Source organism: Ascidia mentula, chromosome 8, assembly GCF_947561715.1.
Source record: "Ascidia mentula chromosome 8, kaAscMent1.1, whole genome shotgun sequence".
NCBI lineage: Eukaryota > Metazoa > Chordata > Ascidiacea > Phlebobranchia > Ascidiidae > Ascidia > Ascidia mentula.
This window is the reverse complement of record NC_138573.1, coordinates 18354335-18379217: the sequence shown is the minus strand read 5'-3', so window position 1 is coordinate 18379217 and position 24883 is coordinate 18354335. Positions and strand designations below refer to the sequence as shown.

At 37.3% G+C, this 24883-nt stretch overlaps 1 protein-coding gene and 1 pseudogene across 1 annotated transcript; both read left to right on the top strand.

Annotated features, from left to right (window-relative positions):
• Positions 1–265: 265 nt before the first annotated feature.
• LOC145912416 (uncharacterized) lies at positions 266–23489 on the top strand. The gene is made up of 24 exons (XM_082999876.1): positions 266–523; positions 603–796; positions 864–947; positions 1009–1167; positions 1253–1388; positions 1464–1669; positions 1733–1936; positions 2568–2717; positions 2793–2921; positions 3311–3346; positions 7795–7942; positions 8545–8753; positions 8962–9126; positions 9215–9350; positions 9426–9631; positions 9689–9898; positions 10048–10197; positions 10614–10745; positions 20180–20354; positions 20527–20780; positions 21127–21320; positions 21410–21856; positions 22087–22322; positions 22577–23489. The coding sequence occupies exons 1-24, from the start codon at positions 328–330 to the stop codon at positions 22702–22704; spliced, it is 4284 nt and encodes a 1427-aa protein (XP_082856002.1). The 5' UTR covers positions 266–327; the 3' UTR covers positions 22705–23489.
• Positions 18919–20045, top strand: LOC145910654 (CCR4-NOT transcription complex subunit 3 pseudogene; annotated as a pseudogene).
• Positions 23490–24883: the final 1394 nt, after the last annotated feature.

Sequence of the window (24883 nt, the reverse complement as noted above, 5' to 3'; positions counted from 1 at the left end):
TCATTGTGTATGGTACTTTCCCCACCGGGAATTTCCTTGAAACGAAACTAAAGTTTTGACGAGTTTTATTCAACAAGATTATTTGATGTCGATTAAACTCGCTTGATTCTATTGCATGTCCAATTAGATTTTTTTTTATTGCAGCAAAATGACCAGCGTTGGTGATCTCATTAAGTCAAGATTTTTGAATTACAACAAAGCGATGAAATTATTAAGTTGAGATTACCATAATAAATTATTTTAAATTTCGAAACTTGCAGTGCAGATTGTTTGCAAAGAACAAATGTAGGTCTTGTGTATAAAATCCTATTGAAACTCAGGATAAAAATGAATAACTCCAATGCCACAAGCTATCCTATGGCATCCTTGTATGTTGGTGATTTGCACCAAGATGTCACCGAAGCCATGCTGTATGAAAAGTTTTCTCAAGCTGGCCCAGTTCTGTCAATTCGTGTTTGTCGAGATGTCATCACCCGACGATCTCTGGGTTATGCATATGTCAATTTCCAGCAACATGCTGATGGTACCAACTCTAGTTTTTGATTATTCAAAGATTTTTCCTTTCTCCATAATTGAAATTCACATTATGACATATTTGACAGCTGAACGAGCTCTGGACACCATGAACTATGACCCAATCAAAGGTCAACAAATTCACATCATGTGGAGTGAACGTGACCCATCTCTTCGTAAATCCGGTGTTGGAAATATATTTATCGGGAACTTGGAAAAATCCATTGATAACAAGGCTTTACATGATGTATTCTCAGCATTTGGAAACATTCTCTCCTGCAAGGTTTTCGATAGTGGACCACAAAAACTTTTTTCAATTGATCTGTTTAGTTAAGAGGTTTTTTCTATAGGTGTCTTGTCAGAATGGAGTATCCAATGGTTATGGTTTTGTTCATTTTGACAGTGAAAAAGCAGCATTGCATGCTATAGACAAAGTCTCAAATCAGTTAAAGTTTATTGATGTTGTTGTAAGATACTTTATAACTATATTAACAGGTCAATGGAACATTGCTGAATGGGAAAAAGGTGTTTGTTGGCAAGTTTCACTCTGAACACGGCAAGAATATGGAGGAGGAAATTGATCAATTTACCAACTGCTTTGTCAAGAACTTTGGTGACAAACTTGATGATGAATCCCTAAGAAAAAAGTTTGAAGTACCCTGTTGTCATGCCAAATAACGCAAAAAGTGCAAAATTGTGTTGCAATGTTCAACAAAACTTTTTCCTGTTTTTATTTTAGAAATATGGAACAATTAAAAGTGTTGCTGTAATGAAAGATGACCTGGGAAAGTCCCTTGGTTTTGGATTTGTGGCTTTTAACCAACACGAGGATGCTCAAAGTGCTGTAGATGCACTCAATGGCACTAAAATAGAAAGTATTTTTGTTGCAGTATATTTTTTGACCACAAGGTTTTGTAGGTTGGTGTTCATCCAGATAATATATGTTGCAGACTCAAATAACACTTTGTATGTTGCTCGAGCCCAAAAAATACAAGAGAGACAAAATGAGCTTTACAATCAAAACAAACAGAAAAATCAAGACCATATTCAACGATATCAGGATGTAAACCTTTATGTGAAAAATCTTGATGATAACATAACAGAGGAAGACTTACGTGAGGCCTTCAATCAGTATGGCACAATTACAAGTGCAAAGGTATATATTTAAATATATTTTAATGCAAACACTCAGTATTGTCAGTTGATTCTCTTTTTGCAGATCATGTATGATTCTGAAGTGTCTCGTGGTTTTGGATTTGTTTGCTTCAGTTCCCCTGAAGAAGCCACAAAGGCTGTGACAGAAATGAATGGTCGAATTGTTGGCTCAAAACCACTTTATGTTGCTTTCGTTCAAAATAAAAAAGACCGCAAAGCCCATCTTACTGCACAACAGATGCAGAGGACGATAAGTGGAATGACTAAGGTAAATACAAAAAAGCACGTTTTGTAAAAAGCTTATACATATATCATCAATTAAAATCAAATAGTGAATCACCTTCATTGTTTTTTTCACTCATGTTGTCATTGGAGGTAATCGATACTACACAAACAAATTGTTGGATTGGTATGAATCATATTTTGCACAAAAGAACATGTAGTATGCTAGTAGGAACATGATAAAAAAATATGCAAAAAAATTACATGGGTACCGTGTACCAATAAAATGACACAGGGGTTCGTATGAAGGTGATTTCCTCACATAGTAGAATCACCATCTGCCTTAGTGCCAATTGGACTTGGAAGTGATGGATTGTCACAGGCTGCATAAGGCATTGAGGCCACCCAGCAGTGCTGGAGTATGTGCCAGACCAGAAATACACCTGTACCTTGGCAACGTTAAAACTGACAACAAAGCCCAAAAAAGGTGTCAACATGCTGTAACACTTGGGTTAAGGCGGATCACACCTGGTAGCATTCTGAACTCTAGTTCACGAAGGTGACTTGGTCATGTTAGAGAGTTTGACCTTCTTAATTGTTGCCAGTTTTCCTCAAATATGTTACATGAACATTTTTACATATTAAAATACCAGAGTGTAAGTTCTTTATTTTTGCAGCTTGAACAATTGGTGAGCCAATCAATTCCAACCACAGTTAGTGCTCCTGGTTACTTTATGCCATTCCAGGGAGCTCAAAGGATGTACATGCCAAGCCATTACATTCAAACCTCTCCTCACTGGCGACCACAAAGCCCAGCCAGTTTCCAGGTAAAAAATTTATAAAATCCTTGTTGGCAAGGGTTTTATGATGGCAATTAAATTACAACATCAACATATTTTAAGATGTATGGAGACATGAGATTACTGGGTCCATGTGGACCGGTTATTTGTCCAATGACAACACCAATTGATGCATGTAGCACAAGCATAATGCATCCATTGCAACATGTCATGCAACCACAAGTGTTGCAGGTTTGTGAACAGCAACAAAATACACATGATAAATGCTGCTAGATATGTTGAGCAGCCTGCTTCTTTCATTAAACCTTTTTATAACTTAATTATTTGTTTTTGTCAGTGTATGTATGTTTTGCATATCTTCTGAAAGTAGTTCACTGACTAATAGGGTACATTTAAATACATGTGTGTTTAAGCATTATTTAGTTGTATTGGCTAAATTCATTGTTAATGGAATACAAATATGTTAGTACACTCAACAGCAGCAGTAAACTAAAAAATTGTGCTCATTGAGTTACATAGTAAAACTATAGATAATAATTTTTGTTCATGAACCTTATATTTCAGACTTTTAAATCACTACCTAATATTGATGACACCCTGTTATTTTATTCATTCAGCAGCCGTTTAAATACACACAAAGTGTGAGGAACCCCAACATGGCAGGATGTCCTAAACCTGGCCAAGCTCCAAATCAACAACAACCAGACTCTGGCATGCAGCAAGCTGTGCATATACAAGGCCAGGAACCTCCCACAACAAGTATGTTGGCTGCTGCTCAACCCCAAGAACAGAAGAAGATACCAGGTAAATTCATTTTTGTTGTTTTGTGCTTGGAATTTACAAATCAAGTTAGGCCTAAACAACTGTCTTCCAGTGCATAATATCTACATACTTTTGTATGACACATCAATAAAAGTCTCTGTTGTATTCTTGTATTTATTAGTTGACACAATGAACAAATTACACTCAACTTGAGAGAGATCTACATAGGGCAAAATCAAGCCCATTCTGATATAATTATCTTTGAAATGTGGGGTGCGAAATTATACCTGCAGGGTATGAAAATTACACTTTACCAATAACAACAGTTTCAAAATTATTAGTGCCACTCAATGTAGAAATAAAGCATCTTTGTTTTATTTTAATAATCATGGATCAGGGTTATGTAATCACACCAAGGTCCTAAAAGTCAGTATCTGGACTACAGTCAAAACAAGAATTTTAATAAAGATTGCATAACTGATTTCCAATGTTACATTTTGAACAATCAATTCAACTTCTATTTCGTCAGTTCAAATATACTGATTTATTGAAAATAAAATCATGTGTATTTTGCACAAAAAAACAACTACCCAAAAGATATAAAAAAAATTACAAAATGTCTTAAAATAGATTTGATCTTTTTTTTCACCAAAACTTTAATGCAATCTAACTTTAATTTGAAGCAAGCTGTCCATTAGCATTGACAATATAACTATCCCTACCTCTGATATGGAAATATTGAATGAATTTTCATTTTCCCCAATTTTTTTTAAAGGCCCTTATCCACCATATCATAACATCAACTTGGAATTGGCCACAGCAACTAATGTTATGTTGCATTCAATCAAATCTAAACTTCATAACATGTTCGATACTTGTGATTCTCTCCAAGGAATGTTGGATGATGTGGTTACTGTTATCCAAACAAACCAACAAAACACAGCAAATGAAATGGGGCAAGATAACACAGTTCACTCAGTACAGGTATCGCTATTCATGGGTAGGGTAATAAATTTTTGTATGATCCCCAAATTTTTTATTTATTTCAGTCACCAAGCAACATAGATTCTGTCAAGTTGCCAATAACAGCTGAATCAAGTACCAATGCAATGAAAGGCGAAAATCCTTGATACAATCGAAGCGAACATTGTTTATATTTATGTAAACTTATAAATACTTTTTTTTGCTTTTACCACCAATGTAGATTCTCTTATTGCTCAGGGTTAATTAGGTATTTTTTTGTCAGTGTTATATTAGATTGCTTTTCTTTTTCATTTTTATTTCAAGTTTGAAGTGTTTGTCTTTTATTGAATTTGGTTTTTGAAGTGCTTTTATTAAAAAAACGAGAAGTATCATTTCACTGTTCTAGAACGCAATATATGCAATTTAAGATAGTTTTTTGAACCAGAGGGATGTCAGTTAACAAAAAAAAATCGCCAGTTAACCCAACTTTTTTTGTGTCCATCTATGTATCTTGCAAAAAATTATGGAAATCCTGCGACTACGAGTAACGACTAGTGATGTTCCCAGTTCCAAATTATCCGGCCCGGCCGGATCCGGATAGTTATTAATCAAATCCGGCCGGATAATTTGGATCCGGCAGTTTGTTAACACCGATTCGTGTATTACGGCAATAATGTTTGATTGCCAAACAGAATGCTATGTTAAGGTTAGCCTGTCATGAGTGGAACAAATAAACGTGGGCATTTATTAATATGGTATAACACGTCACGAAAAACCTTAATAACAAATAACAGAAAAATCTTACGTCGGCGAGTATCACAGACTGGGTCCCAAAAACGAGTAATTTGCGAAATGTTTGTCCGCTTTTAGGACAAAAATGCTTTCCCAACTATCCGGTTAAATTAAGTGTATTATCCGGCCGGGTCCGGGTATTGAAAATTGGTCAATATCCGGCCGGGTCCGGGTACCCGGATCCGGCGCAACACATCACTAGTAACGACCAAAGAGATGCTATAGTTGGCAAAACTTCAAACACACACAATTCTGCCGTTACTCGTGGGATTTCGATATTTTTTTGCAAGATGCATAGATTGACACCAAATTTGTGAAAATGTAAAAAAAAATATCAATTTCGAACGAAGGATATTAATAAGCATTGTCATTAATCAGCCATAACTTTTTTCATAGATTGACAGGAAAGATAATTCTACCCCAGTTGGAAAGCCTTTTAAAATCCCTTTAGGACGCATATTGGTATTTCTATGAAAATAAGTTTTGGTGCTGAGAAATGCCCACCGTCTAAACCTTTGTCACAATAATAATTTTACGTCACAAAGCAAACCAGTGATGCATAGGGCTCAATTTTTCGGTTGAATGAGCGCACATGCGTGTGCTGTTGTCATGGCGAATTTTAGGGTGTTTGGGGGCATATTTAGTGGGGTTTTGGGCTATTTTAATTAGGTAGTTACTTGCTGGTGGGTGCTTCTGAAATTTATGTTGAAAATGGAGCAACAAATTTAAGCTGTATTTGTGGAAAAATGAATCCTTTAAGTGTCCAATCATTCGTGATTTTATGAAAGATCCATCCCATATCTACAAATTTTAATCAAAATTGGTCTCCGAAAAAATGGTTTAGCCACCTCCCTAGGGCCATTTGCCCCACTGGTTACTCAGTATTTTTGTAAAAAGAGCAACAAAAATGGAACTGGATTTTGCAGAAAAATGAATCGTTTAACTACCCACTCATTTGCATATTTTGTAAGTTCCAACTCTTCTCTATGCAATGGCATCAAATTTAGTTGCTGAAAAAGTGTCAAAGCCCTCCCCCAGGGCTGTTTATACCCCCCTGTTGGTCATATGATCTTCCAGGAGGCCCAACAACTTTGAAGAATTTTAGGTCCCTATGTAAGTCACAAGACCCATCAACGGTCATTGGGAAACAAGCGGAACAGTCGCTAGATGCATTGCAGCTGAGGGCCTTGAAAACAGGATTTCTCCAATTTAATACCCACATAGGTCCTGCAGCGTGTTTGGGGCAGTTTTACTATGGTTAGTCAGGCAGTAAATTGGCACAGGGTGCTGTTGAACATGTAGCTGAAAAACTACCCAAATATAGAGGTAGATTTTGTGGAAAAATGAATTACTGAAAGTATGGACAATTTGTGATTTTCTGTTAGTCCCGACCCTTGTCAAGGAATTCTGGTCAAAATTATATTCGAAATAACTACTTTAACCGCTCCCCCGGGGGCATATTGCCCCCCTGTTGGCTAAAAAACCAGAACAAAGTGTAGGTTTGTTTTGTACAAAAATGAATCTCAGAAAGTACCCTCCATTTGCGATTAAGTGAAGCCACCAATCCTCCTCTACACAATTCATTAAGAATTAGACCCGTGTACCCAATGAACGGCGTCAAAAAAAACTATTTTTCCCACAAATGCCTCATTACGAATCGTTTATATCTCTAACATAGCATGAATTAGACAAAGATCCGGATGAACATAATTCGGATTAACAGAAAAATGTGGGATATCGATCTTGGTTTGTTTCTTGGTATTATACCAGATATGCAGCGTTAAAACATTTTTATGTTGATTATGTATGGTACTTTTCCTATAACTCGCTTGATGCTATTGCCTGTCGAATTCAGATTTTTTTTCTTGCAGCAAAATGACCAGCGTTGCTAATCTTGTTAAATCAAGACTTTTGAATTACAAAAAAGGGGTGAAATTAATAAGTTGAGATTGCCATAAAAAATGATTTTAAATTTCGTCACTGTAAAACCTTTCTGCATTATGTGGTTAAAATGTTACCCCATTAACTTCAATCTAAACCAATGTATGTTTAGCCTATCTTGACCTGTAGCATTGTGACATTGGAGTAAATTGATAGTATATGGTTGTGCAGGGACGTCTCACATTTGCAAAACGAAAACACTCTGTGTATCTCGACACATATGACTATCAAGACATTTGCCACGGACCACCAGAACAAAACGAACAATAACACATACCTCAGATCACTACACGTAAGCACTCAATGCAGCCTTTTCCCCATTTGTCTTAGTCCTCTCTGCCGTCGTTAACCTGTTTTTATCAATTTTATCATTCACCGAGTCTTATCGATCACACCTGTTCGCCCACAGGCCTACAGTTCGCGACGTCCATTCCCTTCCCTATTTTTTACTGTTACTTCATTCAGTTGCTTCTGTCTGTTCGTGTGCTTACTCGGTGTCAGTGGTTTTCATAGTGCAGGAGGATAGACGGGTTTAAACCATGCAGTTAATTCATACTTTTGCTATTTCTTAGTTATTGCATGAAAAACACATATTTGTATACTTTTTATTTCATTTTTTGTTTATTTTTAACTTTCGTAAAGAAACATGGCAGGATATCCCCAACCTGGCCAAGCTCAAAATCTACAACAACCAGACTCTGGCATGCAGCAAGCTGTGCATGTACAAGGCCAGGAACCGCTCACAGCAAGTATGTTGGCTGCTGCTCAACCCCAAGAACAGAAGCAGATGCTTGGTGAGATTTGCTTTTTGGTCTTGAAATATTTCAACTTTACCTTCAGTCTCATTGTCAAGTCAGTGTAAATAAAGCAGCTACTTATTCATTGAAGTAACAGAAAAGCAATGCCAGATATTAAAAAACATTTCCTATGCCTTAAATTTTTGCAGTAGTTTTTGCAATCACTAACACAGGTATGCACTGACATCGTATATGATAATATCTGGCCACATCCTGCTGGTTGGCTTTATAACACAACTTTCCAGCAAAAATGTTCATTGTAAGTGGGAAAACATGAGAGCATAAATCAGGCAAATCCATGGCTATAAATTAGGAAATGGTATATATGCTGATAATTTTTTACTTGAATTAATGAAGGATGATGCATTCGATTTAATATTGTTTTTACATTTCCATTGTACATGACATGTTTACAGCACCTACACACTTACAGTAGCCTCGAAAACATTAATTAACAACAATGCTTGTTTGAAGGTAGTCACTTGTATCCACTTATTGTTTGGAGCATGTACTTTCATTGTGATCCATGTAAAGTATTCGGATAGTCATAAACTGACTGATCTGACATGTCTAATGAACCCCAATTATTGTGGTTTAAGGTGAACGCTTGTATCCACTTATTGAAAGTATCCAACCAGATTTGGCACCAAAGATCACTGGCATGTTGCTTGAAATCGATAACTCTGAGCTTCTGCACATGTTGGAGTCACATGAGTCTCTCAAGGCAAAGGTTGAGGAGGCAGTGGCTGTACTCCAAGCCCATCAGTATAGAACAGCTCGACAAACCTGTCCTATTCCGGTGCCACAGGTGCATCATTAAATTGTATGGCAACAAAATTACAAAAATTTTTTCCAGTGATGCAATAAACGTACATTTCTTGACATGTAGTTGAATCCAAATCAGTGCTCATTTGTGTGTTACTTCCCAGAATTCATACAAATGCACAGAATGCTTGAGGAACCCCAACATGACAGGATATGTATGAAATGTTGCTTATATAATTTTTTTGTTATAGGTCAATGGCATGTTGCTGAACGAGAAAAAGGTGTTTGTTGGCAAATTTCTTACTCGCTCTGAACGCAACAAGAAAATGGGGGAGAGAGTCCGTCCATTTACCAGCTGCTTAATTAAGAACTTTGGTGACAAAATTGATGATGAAGGCCTCCGACAAATGTTTGAGGTAATATGATGTCATAGTGCCAGAAGGGAAAAATGTGTGATAATATTTGTCCTTTTAAGTCATAAAACTTTCTTATTTTCAATTTAAGCAATTTGGAACCATAAGAAGTGTTGCTGTCATGAAAGACAATAACGGCAACTCCCATGGGTTTGGATTTGTGGCCTTTGCCAAACATGAGGAGGCACAAGGTGCTGTGGACGGACTCAATGGCACTGAAATGGAAGGTATTTTTATTGCAGTATATTTTTTGACCATAAGGTTTTGTAGGTTGGTTTCCATCCAGATAATATATGTTGCAGACTCAAATAACACTTTGTATGTTGGTGGAGTCCAAAAGATACAAGAGAGACAAAATGAGCTTTACAATCAAAACAAACAGGAACATCAAGACCATATTCAACGATTCCAGGGAGTAAACATTTATGTTAAAAATCTTGATGATAACATAACAGAGGAAGACTTATGTGAGGCCTTCAATCAGTATGGCACAATTACAAGTGCAAAGGTATATTTAAAAGCAAATATTGTTAGTATTGTTAGTTATGTTTTAATCTTTTGGTAGATCATGTATGATTGTGAAGTGTCTCGTGGTTTTGGATTTGTTTGCTTCAGTTCCCCAGAAGAAGCCACAAAGGCTGTGACAGAAATGAATGGTCGAATTGTTGGCTCGAAACCACTTTATGTTGCTTTGGCGCAAAGAAGAGAAGACCGTAAAGCCCATCTTACTGCACAATACATGCAGAGAATGACCAGTGGAATGAGTGTGAGAATGGTACATAAAAATTACCTTTAATAACAAAACAAATTTAACCCGCGGTTGCAATTCAGAAGAATTTTGATTATTCGGAATAAATTGCATATAATGAACTTTGCATGCCTAAACCGACTAGGGCATATGTTAATGTTTTACTCTCTTTGCAGCCCAACCAACTGATGAGTCAATCATTTCAAGCAGCAGCTGGTGCCCCTGGTTACTTTATGCCATTCCAGGGAGCTCAGAGGACGTACATGCCAAGTCATTTGATTAGAGCAACTCCTCGCTGGCAATCACCAAGCCAAGCCGGCTTTCAGGTAAAAACCACTTACTGTATTTACTCGATTGTAAACCGCCCTTAAATATTAGCCACATGCTTTATGTTAAAAAATTAATATAAGCCTCCCTCTAATGTAAGTCACATGTAAATGTTAAAGGCAAACTTAGGTGCCCTGCAATAATAATTGTCAACAAATCTGTCAATTTAAAATTGTCAGGTACGCTGATAACTGTGTTTGATAAAACGTACTGGTGAGGCAGAGTGAGTTAAATGTGAATTTCATTTTAACTTAGAGCCGCAGACAAAATATCGGCACGACATTAAATATTGCTAGCCGCACAAACAGTAGGTTAATAAGTTTTTTAAGCCGCGGCTTACAAGCGAATGTGTACAGTACATAATATCAAAGTTTTTATAGTCCGAACACATTTACAATTTTTACAACACTTCCAGATGGCTGGAGAAATAAGATCTGTTGGTCCGCGTGGCCCATCTGGACCAGCTATTCGTCCAATGACAACACCGATTAATGCACGTAGTGCAATGCATCCATCACAGCATGTTATGCAACCACAAGTGATGCAGGTTTGTGAAAAAGAACATCACAACTTGTAGCAAAACAATCCAGACAGGCTGTATCATTTCCTATGTTTTGGTGAAACCCCATTGTTTTATTCATTCAGCAGCCGTTTGGCCAGGAACCGCCCACAACAAGTATGTTGGCTGATGCTCCACCCCAAGAACAGAAAAAGATACCAGGTAAAGTCATTTTTGTTGTTTTGTGCTTGGAATTTATAAATCAAGTTAGGCCTAAACAATTGTCTTCCAGTGCATAATATCTACATACTTTTGTATGACACATCAATAAAAGTCTCTGTTGTATTCTTGTATTTATTATTTAACACAATGAACAAATTACACTCAACTTGAGAGAGATCTACCGCAATTACATAGGGCAAAATCAAGCCCATTCTGATATAATTATCTTTGAAATGTGGGGTGCGAAATTATACCTGCAGGGTATGAAAATTACACTTTACCAATAACAACAGTTTCAAAATTATTAGTGCCACTCAATGTAGAAATAAAGCATCTTTGTTTTATTTTAATAATCATGGATCAGGGTTATGTAATCACACCAAGGTCCTAAAAGTCAGTATCTGGACTACAGTCAAAACAAGAATTTTAATAAAGATTGCATAACTGATTTCCAATGTTACATTTTGAACAATCAATTCAACTTCTATTTCGTCAGTTCAAATATACTGATTTATTGAAAATAAAATCAGGTGTATTTTGCTCAAAAAAACAACTACCCGAAAGATATAAAAAAAATTACAAAATGTCTTAAAATAGATTTGATCTTTTTTTTCACCAAAACTTTAATGCAATCTAACTTTAATTTGAAGCAAGCTGTCCATTAGCATTGTCAATATAACTATCCCTACCTCTGATATGGAAATATTGAATGAATTTTCATTTTCCCCAATTTTTTTTACAGGCCCTTGTCCACCATATCATAACATCAACTTGGAATTGGCCACAGCAACTAATGTTATGTTGCATTCAATCAAATCTCAACTTCATAACATGTTGGATACTTGCGATTCTCTCCAAGGAATGTTGGATGATGTGGTTACTGTTATCCAAACAAACCAACAAAACACAGCAAATGAAGTGGGGCAAGATAACACAGTTCACTCAGTACAGGTATCGCTATTCATGGGTAGGGTAATAAATTTTTGTATGATCCCCAAAATTTTTGATTTATTTCAGTCACCAAGCAACATAGATTCTGTCAAGTTGCCAATAACAGCTGAATCAAGTACCAGTGCAATGAAAGGCAGAAATCCATGATACAATCGAAGCGAACATTGTTTATATATAAACTTATAATCCTTTTTTTTACTTTTCCTGCCAATGTAGATTTTTCTCTTATTGCTCAGGGTTAATTAGGTATTTTTTGTCAGTGTTATATTAGATTGCTTGTCTTTTAAATTTTTATTTCCAGTTTGAAGTGCTTGTCTTTTATTGAATTTGGTTTTTGAAGTGATTTTATTAAAAAACGAGAAGTATCATTTCACTGTTCTTGAACCCATATGGACTATAAGATAGTTTTTTGAACCAGAGGGATGTTAGTTAACGAAAAAAAAAATCGCCAGTTAACAAAACATTTTTTGGGTCCATCTATGCATCTTGCAAAAAAATATGGAAATCCTACGACTACGAGTAACGACCAAAGAGATGCTATAGTTGACAAAACTTCAAACACACACAATTCTGCTGTTACTCGTGGGATTTCGATATTTTTTTGCAAGATGCATAGATTGACACCAAATTTATAAAAATGCATAAAAAAATATCAATTTCGAACGAAGGATATTAATAAGCATCGTCATAAATCAGCCATAACTTTTTTCATAGATTGACAGGAAAGATAATTCTACCCCAGTTGGAAAGCCTTTTAAAATCCCTTTAGGACGCATATTGGTATTTCTATGAAAATAAATTTTGGTGCTGGGAAATACCCACCGTGTACACCTGTGTCACAATAGAAATTTTACGTCACAAAGCAAACCAGTGATGTATATAAGTCAATTTTACGGTTGAATGAGCGCACATGTGCGTGCTGTTGTCATGGCGAATTTTAGGGTGTTTGGGGCAGTTTTAGTGGGGTTTCGGGCTGTTCCAATTAGGTAGTTACTTGCTGGTGGATGCTGCTGAAAATTATGGTGAAAATTCAGCACAAAATTCAGGCTGTATTTGTGGAAAATAAGAAGTTGATGTGACGTTATGCCTATTGTTGACATATGTCGCAACAGCTAAATGTGCGGTGCCTTTGGTGGGATTTCTTGTTACAATTTCATAGGCGTAGAAATGCAAATGATTTTTTTTGTTTTTTACAACGCTTTTTTTTCGGTGGCATCGATGTGCATTATGTCGTCCTTAGTTCGATTGTGAAAAATTTCCAAAGATTGTTGGGACCACAGCATTATACTAGGCGACGTGTTAACATGTTGTAGAGTGCCGAGTAGGCTAATTTATGGTACTCTAGAATAGCTAACAGAAAAACAGCACAATGCCATGGACTTTAAATCAACGTCAGCCACGCAACCACAAAATTTAAATTTACACCGCAAATATCGCTTTGAAGTGCGTTTCTGGTCCAGTGCTGATCGATAATTACAAAACTACAATACGGGTTACTGCTTTTTATCCCATATCTTATAATGTCAGGCCAGTCTTTATTTCTGTTGCAAACGGGTCCAACGATCAACCTGAAAATGTTTTCAGACAAAGTAAATGTGGAAGATTTTTCAAAAAAGTTTGGTTCCCAAATTTCAGTTTGACTGATGCTAATATTGTCGGATAAAAATGAGAACTCAGCTGTTCGTTTGGATAATTCGCAAACATTGTCGTTCGATGACGTTTTATCAACATTTCCATCATTCGTTTCGTCATTTAAATCAACATTATGACAACTGATATTGTCGTGTATAACAGGAGAAGGGGTATTATTTAATTCTCTGTTAGAGTCTGACAATTTTATGTTTTCAGTGACAAAATTACAAGTTGAACAACAGCCGTTAATGATGTTCTCCTTATTTTTTCCCCAAATACGTTTTTTCTTTAACTGAAGTTTGGTGAAATTTGTGTTGTAAAGGGGTTTAATCAACAAACACCAATCGTCGAGTTTCGACGAGTCAAAACTGGGAAATGTTGATAAAACCTCAGTTATTTTCCTGATTTGTACATTGGGCATGCTCTTACCTTTATTTTGCAAAGGGTCATTACAAGCTGTTGCGCTGTCAACGGATGCGTTACAAGACATTTCTTTGATAATTTTATCAGGCGTATTACAGGACGTTTCTTCATCAGTTTTAAAAGACGCATTGGAAAACGTTTCTTCCTTAATTTTAACGGGGGTATTAGAAGCGAATGCGTCAAGTGACCAATCACAAAATGCGTTTCCCGTAGAAACATCCTTACCTTCAACAAAACTGCTTGATGAAGCACAAAGGCGGTCAACATTAGCAAGGGCTTCGGTTATTTTTACAATGTTCTTTTCCCAAAAGCTTTTTAGTCGCTCCACTTGTTGATTAATATTCGGTTTAAATATTTTACCTTTAAAATAGGTTTTTGCCAAATGCCTCCATGCGGAAACCGAATGGGGGTCGAACAGAAGATATTTGCTTGAAGCTTCAAAAACAAACAGTTTTATTGTTATTTCACTTGAAGCACATATCGTGGTATGTCACGGCAAGTGCTTTAGCCTTCTCGCTGTACGTTGCTGCTTCGTGTTTTCTGTCCCGTGGAGCCTTTAGAACAATGGGTAGTTATCGGTATTAAGATGTTATTTATAAAATTTACTTACCTGCACAAGACTTGGATTGTGTTGTCGGTGAAGGTTTTTGTGTGTTGCGTAGTGCTGGTAGCGAAGGTTTTTGTGTGTTGTGTGGTGCTGGTAGCGAAGGTTTTTGTGTGTTGTGTGTTGCTGGTGGAAGAGTAGTGACTTTTCCACGTCGTGGCCAAGATCTGTTTTTGGGTGGTGGTGTTTGTGATGTTGCTTGACGTTTTCTAAATTGACCGAATTTAGCCTTTGGAGTTCCTCCCTCTTCGATGTTTCTCTAACGTTTTTGCGTTGCGGAAATTCGGAGTGACCTCGTTTCCGCAGCCCCTCCTCGCATGTGAGTATATGGTATCGTTTTTGGGCCCTGTGTGCAAACGTATGTAATTTTCGCGATGTTACACACATTTGTACGCGACACCATCACACACGAGGCAAGATGTCTTACCTGGGCGAAATTCTTTATAATTTCAGCAAATGATGGGAGAAAGCCACGATCAACTTCCTAAACAACACCAAAAGTCGAATAAAGCAATCGTCTAATCTGCCTGATAATTAAACGCATCGTGACCCACCACCACATTTGGCACGACATCTTCATCTTTCTTCGTTGCTTCATTTTTTTTCAACCTCTGGTATCGTCAGTCGGTTTGGTTCCTCCGGTGTCGCTTGCAACCCTAAAGCCGAAAACTCGTTATTCTCGGGAACTTGTGGTTGGAAAGGGTTTTTAATGTAGTTTCCAGTCGTGACCGCAAACCCGTGAAAAGACTTAATAACGAAAAAGTGTACTTTTTGATGAGGGTTATGAATAATATTCGATCAGTAGGCGTACATTCAGATGCGATAATTAGACAAGTTTGGTATGGTTGAAAAGGGTTTCAAATGTAGTTTCTAACGGTGTCCGATTTAGTTCTGACCGATTTATGACAATGTACATTAATATTCGTTACATAAATTGCTGGAATTTTTGTAATATTTTTTATATTTTTTAAAACTACATACCATTCTATGCAACTTGCACGAAAATCATCGAAATCCATTTGGAAACGGCAAAGTTATGAGCGTTGAAATTTTTGTCGAATAACGTCTCGTTGGTGACCAAAGAAAAGAGACGCCGGTCGACAAAAGTTCAAACGCATATAGCTTTAGCCTTTAACTTACCGTTCTTCAATGATTTTTACACAAGTTGCTCAGAATGTTGCAATAATGTTTTCTGCTTTTTATTTTTCATAGCCTAACGTAATATGACTCTAGGGCACCAAAGAGACGCTAGTCGACAAAACTTTTTTTCCAGTCGACAAAACTTCAAACGCACATAACTCTGCTGTTTCTCAATGGATTCCGATAATTTTTTTGGCAAGATTCATAGATTGACACAAAATTGATGGAAATGTAAAAAGAAATATCAATTTCAAACGAATTTTGTAAGTGACCTCGTTTCCGCAGCCCCTCCTCGCTTGCGAGTATATGGGATCGTTTTTGGCCCCTGTATACAAACATATGCAACACATCCGCCACTTGTACGCGACAGTACACACAAAACAAGATCACTTACCAGGGAAGAATTCTTTATAATTTCAGCAAACGAAGGAAGGAAGCCACGATCACTTTTCTAAACAATACCAAGAGTCGTACAAACATTTTAGATCAATATTTAAACACACCGCGACTCACCACATTCGGCACATCTTCATGTTTCTCTGTTCCGCCATTTTTCTCAACCTCTGGTAGCGTCGGTCTTTTAAGTTCCATTGGTGTCGCTTGAAACCCTAAAGCCGGGAACTCGTTCTTCTCGGGAACTCGTACAATGCCTCTTTTAACTTTCTCCTCCACCTGTGAAAGAAACAGTTTTGAACCTTCCTCTGTTAAGTGAATACCATCCTTTGCAAGAAAATGCATTGGAACCGCAGTTTCTATGAACGTAAAGTTCATTTCCGCGGCGATTTGTTGCAGTTTCCTGTTCAAATCACCAACGCAAAACCCTCGTCTTCCAGCAAGTGGCAGTATACCACAGTGGTAAACCTGTAAAATACAGATAAATAGTTAAAACCAAAACCAACCCATCAATATGTTTCATATACTTATTAGTCCCACAAGTTTTGTGATAAGAGGTTTCCTTTGTAGTTAGACGATAAAATCATTTGTTAGAAGATCGTTTTTTTGATTAGTTTGTTTTCATTTGGTTGCAACAAGTTACAAAGCAAAACAACAACAATGTAAAAGTTCATTAATAGCCTATAAACTTACTTTGACCTTGGGGTAAAGAACATTAACCAAGTTTATGAGCTCCTTTGTGGGATCCACGACTAGAGCAATGCTTTGGTAGCTCCCGTGCATGTTGAGGATGTTCTTTGTACCGAAGCTTACGACGACAGCTTCGACATCCTCAACAATGGGAGTGTTGGATAACTCAACGAACGCGTGATCAATCCTTCCTCCGGGCATACTCAGAGCCGCAAAGTCTAAACAAAAGTCATCGCTAGGTTTAACTGTATACGGAGATACAAACCGCCTGGCGTTGCTGTCCGAGAGGAACAGCAACCGATTCCGAACACTCTTCTCCGGAATCCTCCACTTTGTCTGCTTGCCAGAGATACGTACCCGTTTTGTTCCTCTCGACTCCACAAGACTGTAAAACGATCCAACGTCAGCAACCGCAACAATTTATCAACAAAAGATTAAGCATATCACATACCTTTCTCTGGCTGCAGACGATCTTAAAACCATTGAACATGGAAGAAGACATTTCAAAACTTTTTCGAAAACTTGCAAAGAATATTGCTGTAAACTTTGGCAGTACTTCGTTGTAAAAACGAAATGGATCGAAGCAGCATTTTGCCTAGGTTTATATAGAGTTTCTTAAAAAAACAAAAAAATAGTTGATTAAAGGCCCGTTTACACTACAGACGATTCCGTGTTTGTTTTATTGTGCGCGCGTGCTGAGTTGTGCTGGGATGGGATGTGCCGGTCTGTGCTAGGATGTGCTCGCTTTTGCTCGACGAGCATAAATTCGGGCACAGTTGGGCACATTTCGGCACACATTGATGCGAGAGTGCAAGGCGACTGCTTAAAAGGAGAGGACATATATTATTTTAGTGGTGGTTGTGTGATGCGGCCGCCTTTGACATGTGAGCGATTGTTTTTAAGCGTATGAATTGGTGCCGTAACTGAATTACAAAGTGGTGTGTGGAACGGCGTCTCAGCGGGATGCTGCTGTGGAAAACCTTTGTCCTGTTTCAATTATTATACCATCTTTGTTTTCATAATCTGTGGTGTTTGGTTCAGCATATTGTAGTGTTACCTTGCGTCGTAAAAAAATATGCAAAACAGTAGCCTACATGCCTTTTGTTGAAGAATATGTACAGCCAATAGCAACAACTTCAATTTGTACCTATAATATCGCTGGCGGGGCCGAGAAATGCAAGGCATGACTGACAACCTTAAAAAATAATCAACGTAACTTGTCACTTGCACTTGTCGGTTTCGTGTTCATTACAGGGAAATCCCTGTAGTCGTGCTCGATTATTCCAGTAGTGTAAACGCGGTGTGTGCCAGACTGCGCTGTGCCGTGCCAAACTGTGTTCGTGTGTAAACGGGCCTTAACTCTGATTGGAACACTTGCCGCACGACTTTGAGCCTTTTCACCTCCGATCAGATGCGCGGCCGCTCAAGTCTGCGGGTAATGAGGCCGATCACTCACGTTGCCGACATCGCTGGCATCCTTGCTGAGTGAAAGGTGCAAGCGAAAAAGTACGTGCTTCAAAAACAACTTTGCTACACACAAGTTACATAAATATTTTTGCAAGAAACAAAATACTTTTATACATATTACACAAATATAATGATGGTGGTAGAATTGTCTTTCCTGTCGAACTGTAGCCAAAGTTACAAGTGAAAGATTGATTTTTTTATGACGGTCATAATTAATATTGGGTCGGTAAACATATTTCCCCCACTAATGAGAAGACAAGTTTGGTACCGTTGGAAAGGTTTTTCAATGAGCTTTGCAATGGTGGTGAAATTATTTTTCCTGTCGAACTGTAGCCAAAGTTACAAGTAAAAGATTGATTTTTTTTATGACGGTCATAATTAATATTCGGTCGGTAAACATATTTCCCCCAAGAAATCGCGCACAAGTTAGGTATCGCTGTAAAGGGATTTTAAAGAGCTTTCCAACAGTGGTAGAATTATCTTTCCTGTCGACCCATGAAAAAAGTTATAGCGGATTTATGACAGTGCATATTAATATGCGTTACAAAATTCGTTCGAAATTGATATTTCTTTTTACATTTCCATACATTTTGTGTCAATCTATGGATCTTGCCAAAAAAATTATCGGAATCTATTGAGAAACAGCAGAGTTATGTGCGTTTGAAATTTTGTCGACTGGAAAAAAAGTTTTGTCGACTAGCGTCTCTTTGGTCTCTAGGGCAATGGCAAATAAGCACAAATTGCAAGGAGAAATGGACCTATGTTTTAAAAAAATTGTGGAAGGAGTTGAAACCTTTGAGGACATCTGGCAAAAGCTGTACAATGCCAATAACACCAATCAGAAGGACAAGCATGAGAGTGACCTAAGAAAGGAATTCAAAAAGCTACAGAGATTAAGGGACCAAATAAAAACATGGGCTGCCTCTAATGAAATCAAGGACAAGAAGGTTCTCCTGGACAACATAAAGCTGATTGAAGCCCAAATGAAAAGGTTTAAACTGGTAGAAGGGGAAATAATGAAAACTAAAGCTGATTCGAAAGAAGGCCTTGGCCTTGCCCAGAAAGTTGACCCTGCTCAAAAGGAGAAAGAAGGAACAATGCAGTGGTTGCAAGTCACCATTGACTCCATCAACCAACAAATCGACATGTTGGAAAGTGAAATTGAATCTATCGGCTCACACTCAAGAACAAATGAAGTAGACAGAGCAAAGCTGGATAGGCCTGATGACTTGAATAATTACCTCGAAAAGCACAGGTTCCAGATAAAAAATCTTGAAACCTTGATGAGGATGCTGGATAATAACACAATACAACCCGATCAAATCAATGTCATACGGGATGATATAGAGCATTACCTCGGATCATGTCAGGACCCTGACTACGAGGACAACAACTTCATTTACGGAGACATGAAACTAAATCAGACCCTGATGAATGATGTTACAATAACTGCAAGTTCACTTGCTGACAAACAGCTGAATAGTAGCGTGAATAATTCTAGTGCAAATGATGACGAGGACTCCACTCCCAAATTTCGTGACCCCTCACCATCACCCTTAAACACCATCAACCATTCCAGTACAAAGGAATTGATTTCGCCAAGCAAACCCAATGCAAACAAACCAAGACCAGTGAAGGTGCCATATTCTTCCCAATCCGCACCAGCATCTTTTCAGGGGCAGATGCCCAAAAATTCCACTCCACTCCCAGTACACCTTCAGTATGTACCACCTGCTGCAGCAGGTGGAATGCACACTGTTGCCTTGAATTTCGTCACTCAAACCCAGGTAACCTCGTTAAGTTTAACTTCAGAATGTCGCAATTGACAAAAGCATGGTTAACTGGAATAGCATAACTTTCGATTAGAATTATTCCCCAAACTTTTCTTGAATGTTTGGTTTTCACTAATTAGTTTTGTGAAATAATATTAATATTTTGCATTTTGTGGAATATTTTGCAGCAATTTAAATACACACAAAGTGTGGACATGACAGAATATCCCCAACCTGGCCAAGCTCAAAATCAACAACAACCAGACTCTGGCATGCAGCAAGCTGTGCATGTACAAGGCCAGGAACCACTCACAGCAAGTATGTTGGCTGCTGCCCAACCCCAAGAACAGAAGCAGATGCTTGGTAGGAATTGTTTTCGGCCTTTAAATCTTTTGTTTGGTTTTTCAAAGTCAGTGCAAAATTAAGTGTCAACTTTGTAGACCATTAGATCAAGTAAAGTTGCTGCTTCATAAGCACTACACTGAAACACAGATAATACAAACTGTGTGTAAAAAATATCTCTGTTTGTATTAAGGTGAGCACTTGTACCCACTTATTGAAAGTATTCAACCACATCTGGCTTCAAAGATCACTGGCATATTGCTTGAAATGGACAACTCTGACATTCTGCTCTTGTTGGAATCACCCCATTTGCTCAAAGCAAAAGTAGAGGGGGCAGTTGGTGTGCTTGAATATCATTTTTATAAAAACACACAACAAGCTCATCTGTGTAGAACGGTTCAACAAGTTCATCAGTCTCTACCTGCACCATCTGCTCTGGCACGAGAGGTAAATCATCACTTTGGAAATATGTCTTTACCCGCTATATTTTTTCATATATTGGAGGTTTTGTTACCTTCCGTCTTCTATGCACAAATACTGTGCGCGAAGTGTGTTGTAATCGCACACAACTTAAAAGTGCAATAGGGTTGACCAGATAAGTATGGCCATTAATAGGCAGAAAGAGATGGTGATAATTTCCTTGTTTAAATTTATTTCAAAAGTTACTTGTCCTTTTGAGGCATTTTGGAATGTTTTGCCACACCTGGGGTATCCAGTGCATTTTTTTGTGGGCATGAATGAATCAAGTGCTATAACAAAAATCAGATGTCTTTCAAAAATGTTGTTTTTTAAGAACTGCAAGTTTTCATCCCAATTGATTGGATTAAAAAGTGACGATTTGTTGACAAGTTCCAATGACACTGATTACATTGGTTGTGGTAGTTTCGGTGCTATACGATGTTGCTACCACCAGTCATTCGGAAAAGTGGTTGCCAAATGTCGATCTTTGACTGGGTTGAAAAGTGAAATACAAAAAAGATTTAAAAGGTGAGTTGGTGTTAATAGATTAGGCAAACTAACTTTATATATATATATATATATATATATATATCTTAAATTGATACTTTTTGTTGCAGCATTAGAAGAGAAGCAGATGTTCTTGTTCGCGTCAGACACTCTCATATTGTTAAGATACTTGGTTGCACAAGTTGGAATAATGAGGTTGCAATTATACTGGAATATGTGGATGGTGGTAATCTGAAAAGTCACCTACAGAGTAAATGTGATGTACCATGGCAAAGAAGGAAACGCTTTGCTCAACAAATCATTTCAGCACTTGCATACATTCACAATTATGCAGAGGGCAAAATTTTCTGTCATACTGATTTGAAGCCAGAAAATGTTTTGCTTACAAAAAATTTGGAGGTAAAATTGGCTGATTTTGGAGCCACTAACATTATTAGAGCCACAGAATTGGAATCAACAACTATGGACACAACTCCAAGCAAACAATGCACCATGTTGTATGTTGCACCTGAATTTTTTAATGATGGAAATGCTGACCCTCCTATAGACATTTATAGGTATAAATATGTGTTAACAAAAAAATTATTCAGATACTTTATTTTTCTTTACACCTTAACAAAATTTTCAAGAACACTTAATCCACAAAATCTGTATAAAATACTATCATTGGAGAGGAATTCATACAAGCTGCTTGTATGATGTTGGTAGATTAGATACCAATTGAAAATATTATCAAGATAAAGTATACTGCTTTAGTTTGGATTCTTTCATTGTATTTATTTTTCAGCTTTGCAATGGTGCTCTATGAAATCATTACCAGAAGAACAATTTTTAAAGGAAGCAAACAACAATATCCTATACTTATGGTGAGGATCAGCGGTGGTGTTCGACCTGATATGGATGTTGTCCATAAAGTCGAAGAAACTCTAAATGAAAATGAAAAGATTGTATTTATTTTGTTGAAAAATGTGATGCAACAATGTTGGGAACAAGATCCACAAAATCGTCCAACTGCCAAACATGGTAAGTGTGTTGCTATTGCAATCAGCTAAGCATTTCAATTTTAGAATGCTTTTAAAACTGTCTTGCAATAACATTAATTTAGTTTTAATTGCCAGAGGGACAGTTCCTCAAAAAAATGGTAAGTTTCAATTCACAATAAAGATATAGCTTTTTAAGTGCTACATGTGGTCATACATGGATTTGGGTTTATTTGTTTATCAATGTACCTCACACTAACTTCCAAATCAAGTTTAAAAGTATATGTTTTCTTATAGTTTTGTTGAATCTTTGGTTAGATGAAGAATGCTTGCCATACGAAGAATACAAACCAAGTTTCAAGAGACCTGAAGCTGATATGGTCAAATTAAATGCATTTGCTCATCCGTTTATTGTGGCAATTTAAGTGTATATTTAACAGTTCAAACTTTCAGCAGTAGTTCTTAACCTTTTACACACACTAAATGGCAACACTGTATTCCGAAAGTTTTTTAACGGAGTTTGTTGGACAATAGAAGACACACCTCCTGAAGTTGGAATCATTCCAGGTCAAGAACTATAACCACATGTTATTACATTTTCTGCTATTTTTTATCATGTTAAAGAAAGTGCAATGTTTAAATTGTTGCTGTGCATGTTCCATCTCATATTAATTTTCTTCAATAGTTCCAACTTTTTTACCATCAGCACTTACATGATGTTTTTGTGACTATTGTATGTTAGGCAGCAATTATTCACTGTTGCCCTTATGTTTTATGCAGTGTAAACTTGTTAAGTCTTATTTTTGTGATACTGGCGAGGTGCAGTGTATTTTTATCTTGTGTGTACCCAGTTATGTAGTTTTGGTATTTATGCAAAGGTCTAGATTTGTGTTTGGACGTTCCAGCTTTCTTAAAAGTAGTGATTCCCTACCGGTGGTACGCGACGGCATTCTAGGTGGTACGCGAGCACCTTTGCGTAATTTGCGGATATAGTTCGAACTGAAAAAAACGTTAGTGATTAATCATATTCATTACATCATCCCCAAGGTAACTTTTTAACACTCAACTGGGTGGTACGCGTCGAAATTGTTTTACCTCGAGTGGTACGCAACCACAAAAAGGTTGGGAATCACTTTCTTAAAGGAATGTTCCAGAAGTTAAGCCAGCTATTGTTGTATTTCTGCGAAAATGATATCATGTGCTCGAGTGTGTAACAAACGTGCGTGTTGCAACGAATAAAATTTTGTGCTTTTTCGCACCAGCATCCATTACAGCACCACAAGTGCTACCACCTAGAACTTGGGTCTCTTTTATTACTGATTGATCACCCCGAATGCACAAAACAATCGAGAAAATAAGATAACGGTACGGAAATGCCAACTGCAACTTCGTTATTGATGGGTGCAGCAAAAAATGGTGACGTTACCTTCGATTTAATAGTGTTAATTAAGTCGATAATTGTGTGCAAAATGTTGGCTATCAACTTCTAGCTAAACTGGTTGACTCTTCGAAACTAAAAGTGGTGTGGTAGAATTAAAATTTAGACAACTTAGTCTACATTTGAGGGTAATAGGAATTGGACTTTCTTTTAGGCTGTTGAAAAGTTCGAGAGCAAATCATGCCGATATCTTTGCTCGACCAGGACTGAATAAGATCGACAAATTTAAACAAGTGCAATATTCGCTGAGTATGAAACAAAAGGTGTTATTTAACAGGAAATCTAGCCTAAGCTAAAATTTAGCCGTGACACGAGAAGTTTCGAAACGCTTCTGTACAGGCTTTATCTGCACGTTCTTTCCTCAAAATAAACAAATGTCATATGTTGGCTACAGTCTATTTGATAAAAGTGGAAAAGTGTTGCTTAAAACATTAACTGCGGGTCAAATCTTTGTGACAACCCAGCACGGGTTTGATGGATGCAATACGTAAAACATTGTGTTTGTCATGTGGTAATCAAACAATTGACAAATAGTTGGTTGGATTTTTCTGTACAAATGGAAGTGGTTGGTAGGTTTAAATGCGTTATCATAAAAGGTGTAACGTGTTTTTCAAAAACAATGACCACTGTTTCATCGAAGATCAACAAAGCAATAGCAATGATCAGCAAGGCCAGACACTACTGGTTGAGATAAAAAGCTCTGAGCTTCAGCACTTCTTGGAGACTGATGAATGTTTCACAGCAAACGTGGAAGTGGCAGATACGGTGCTCAATGCAAGCCAACAACAATACTCCTCTCTTCTGGCGGTACTTTTTCTGTCATTGTTGTCATAGCGTTTACTATATTAACTTTTATCTTGCCTCTACAGGATTGCAAATTTTCATCCAAACTGGAAGAGCTTCGTAGTGACCAGCTTTTGTCCAGTTGAGATGAAACAGACTATTTGGGATGTGGTAGATTCGGAGCAATACGAATTTGTTACCACAATCTTTTGGGAAAGGTTGTTGCCAAGTGCATGTCGTTGACTGGATTGAAAGATGACATCAAAAGCAGGTTTAAAAGGTAGTTTTTAAAGCTAAAATTGTATCAAATTAACACCAGTTGATAATGCTACTTAAACTTATGATTTTTTTATTTGGTTGCTAACTTCTCACTGCAGCATTAA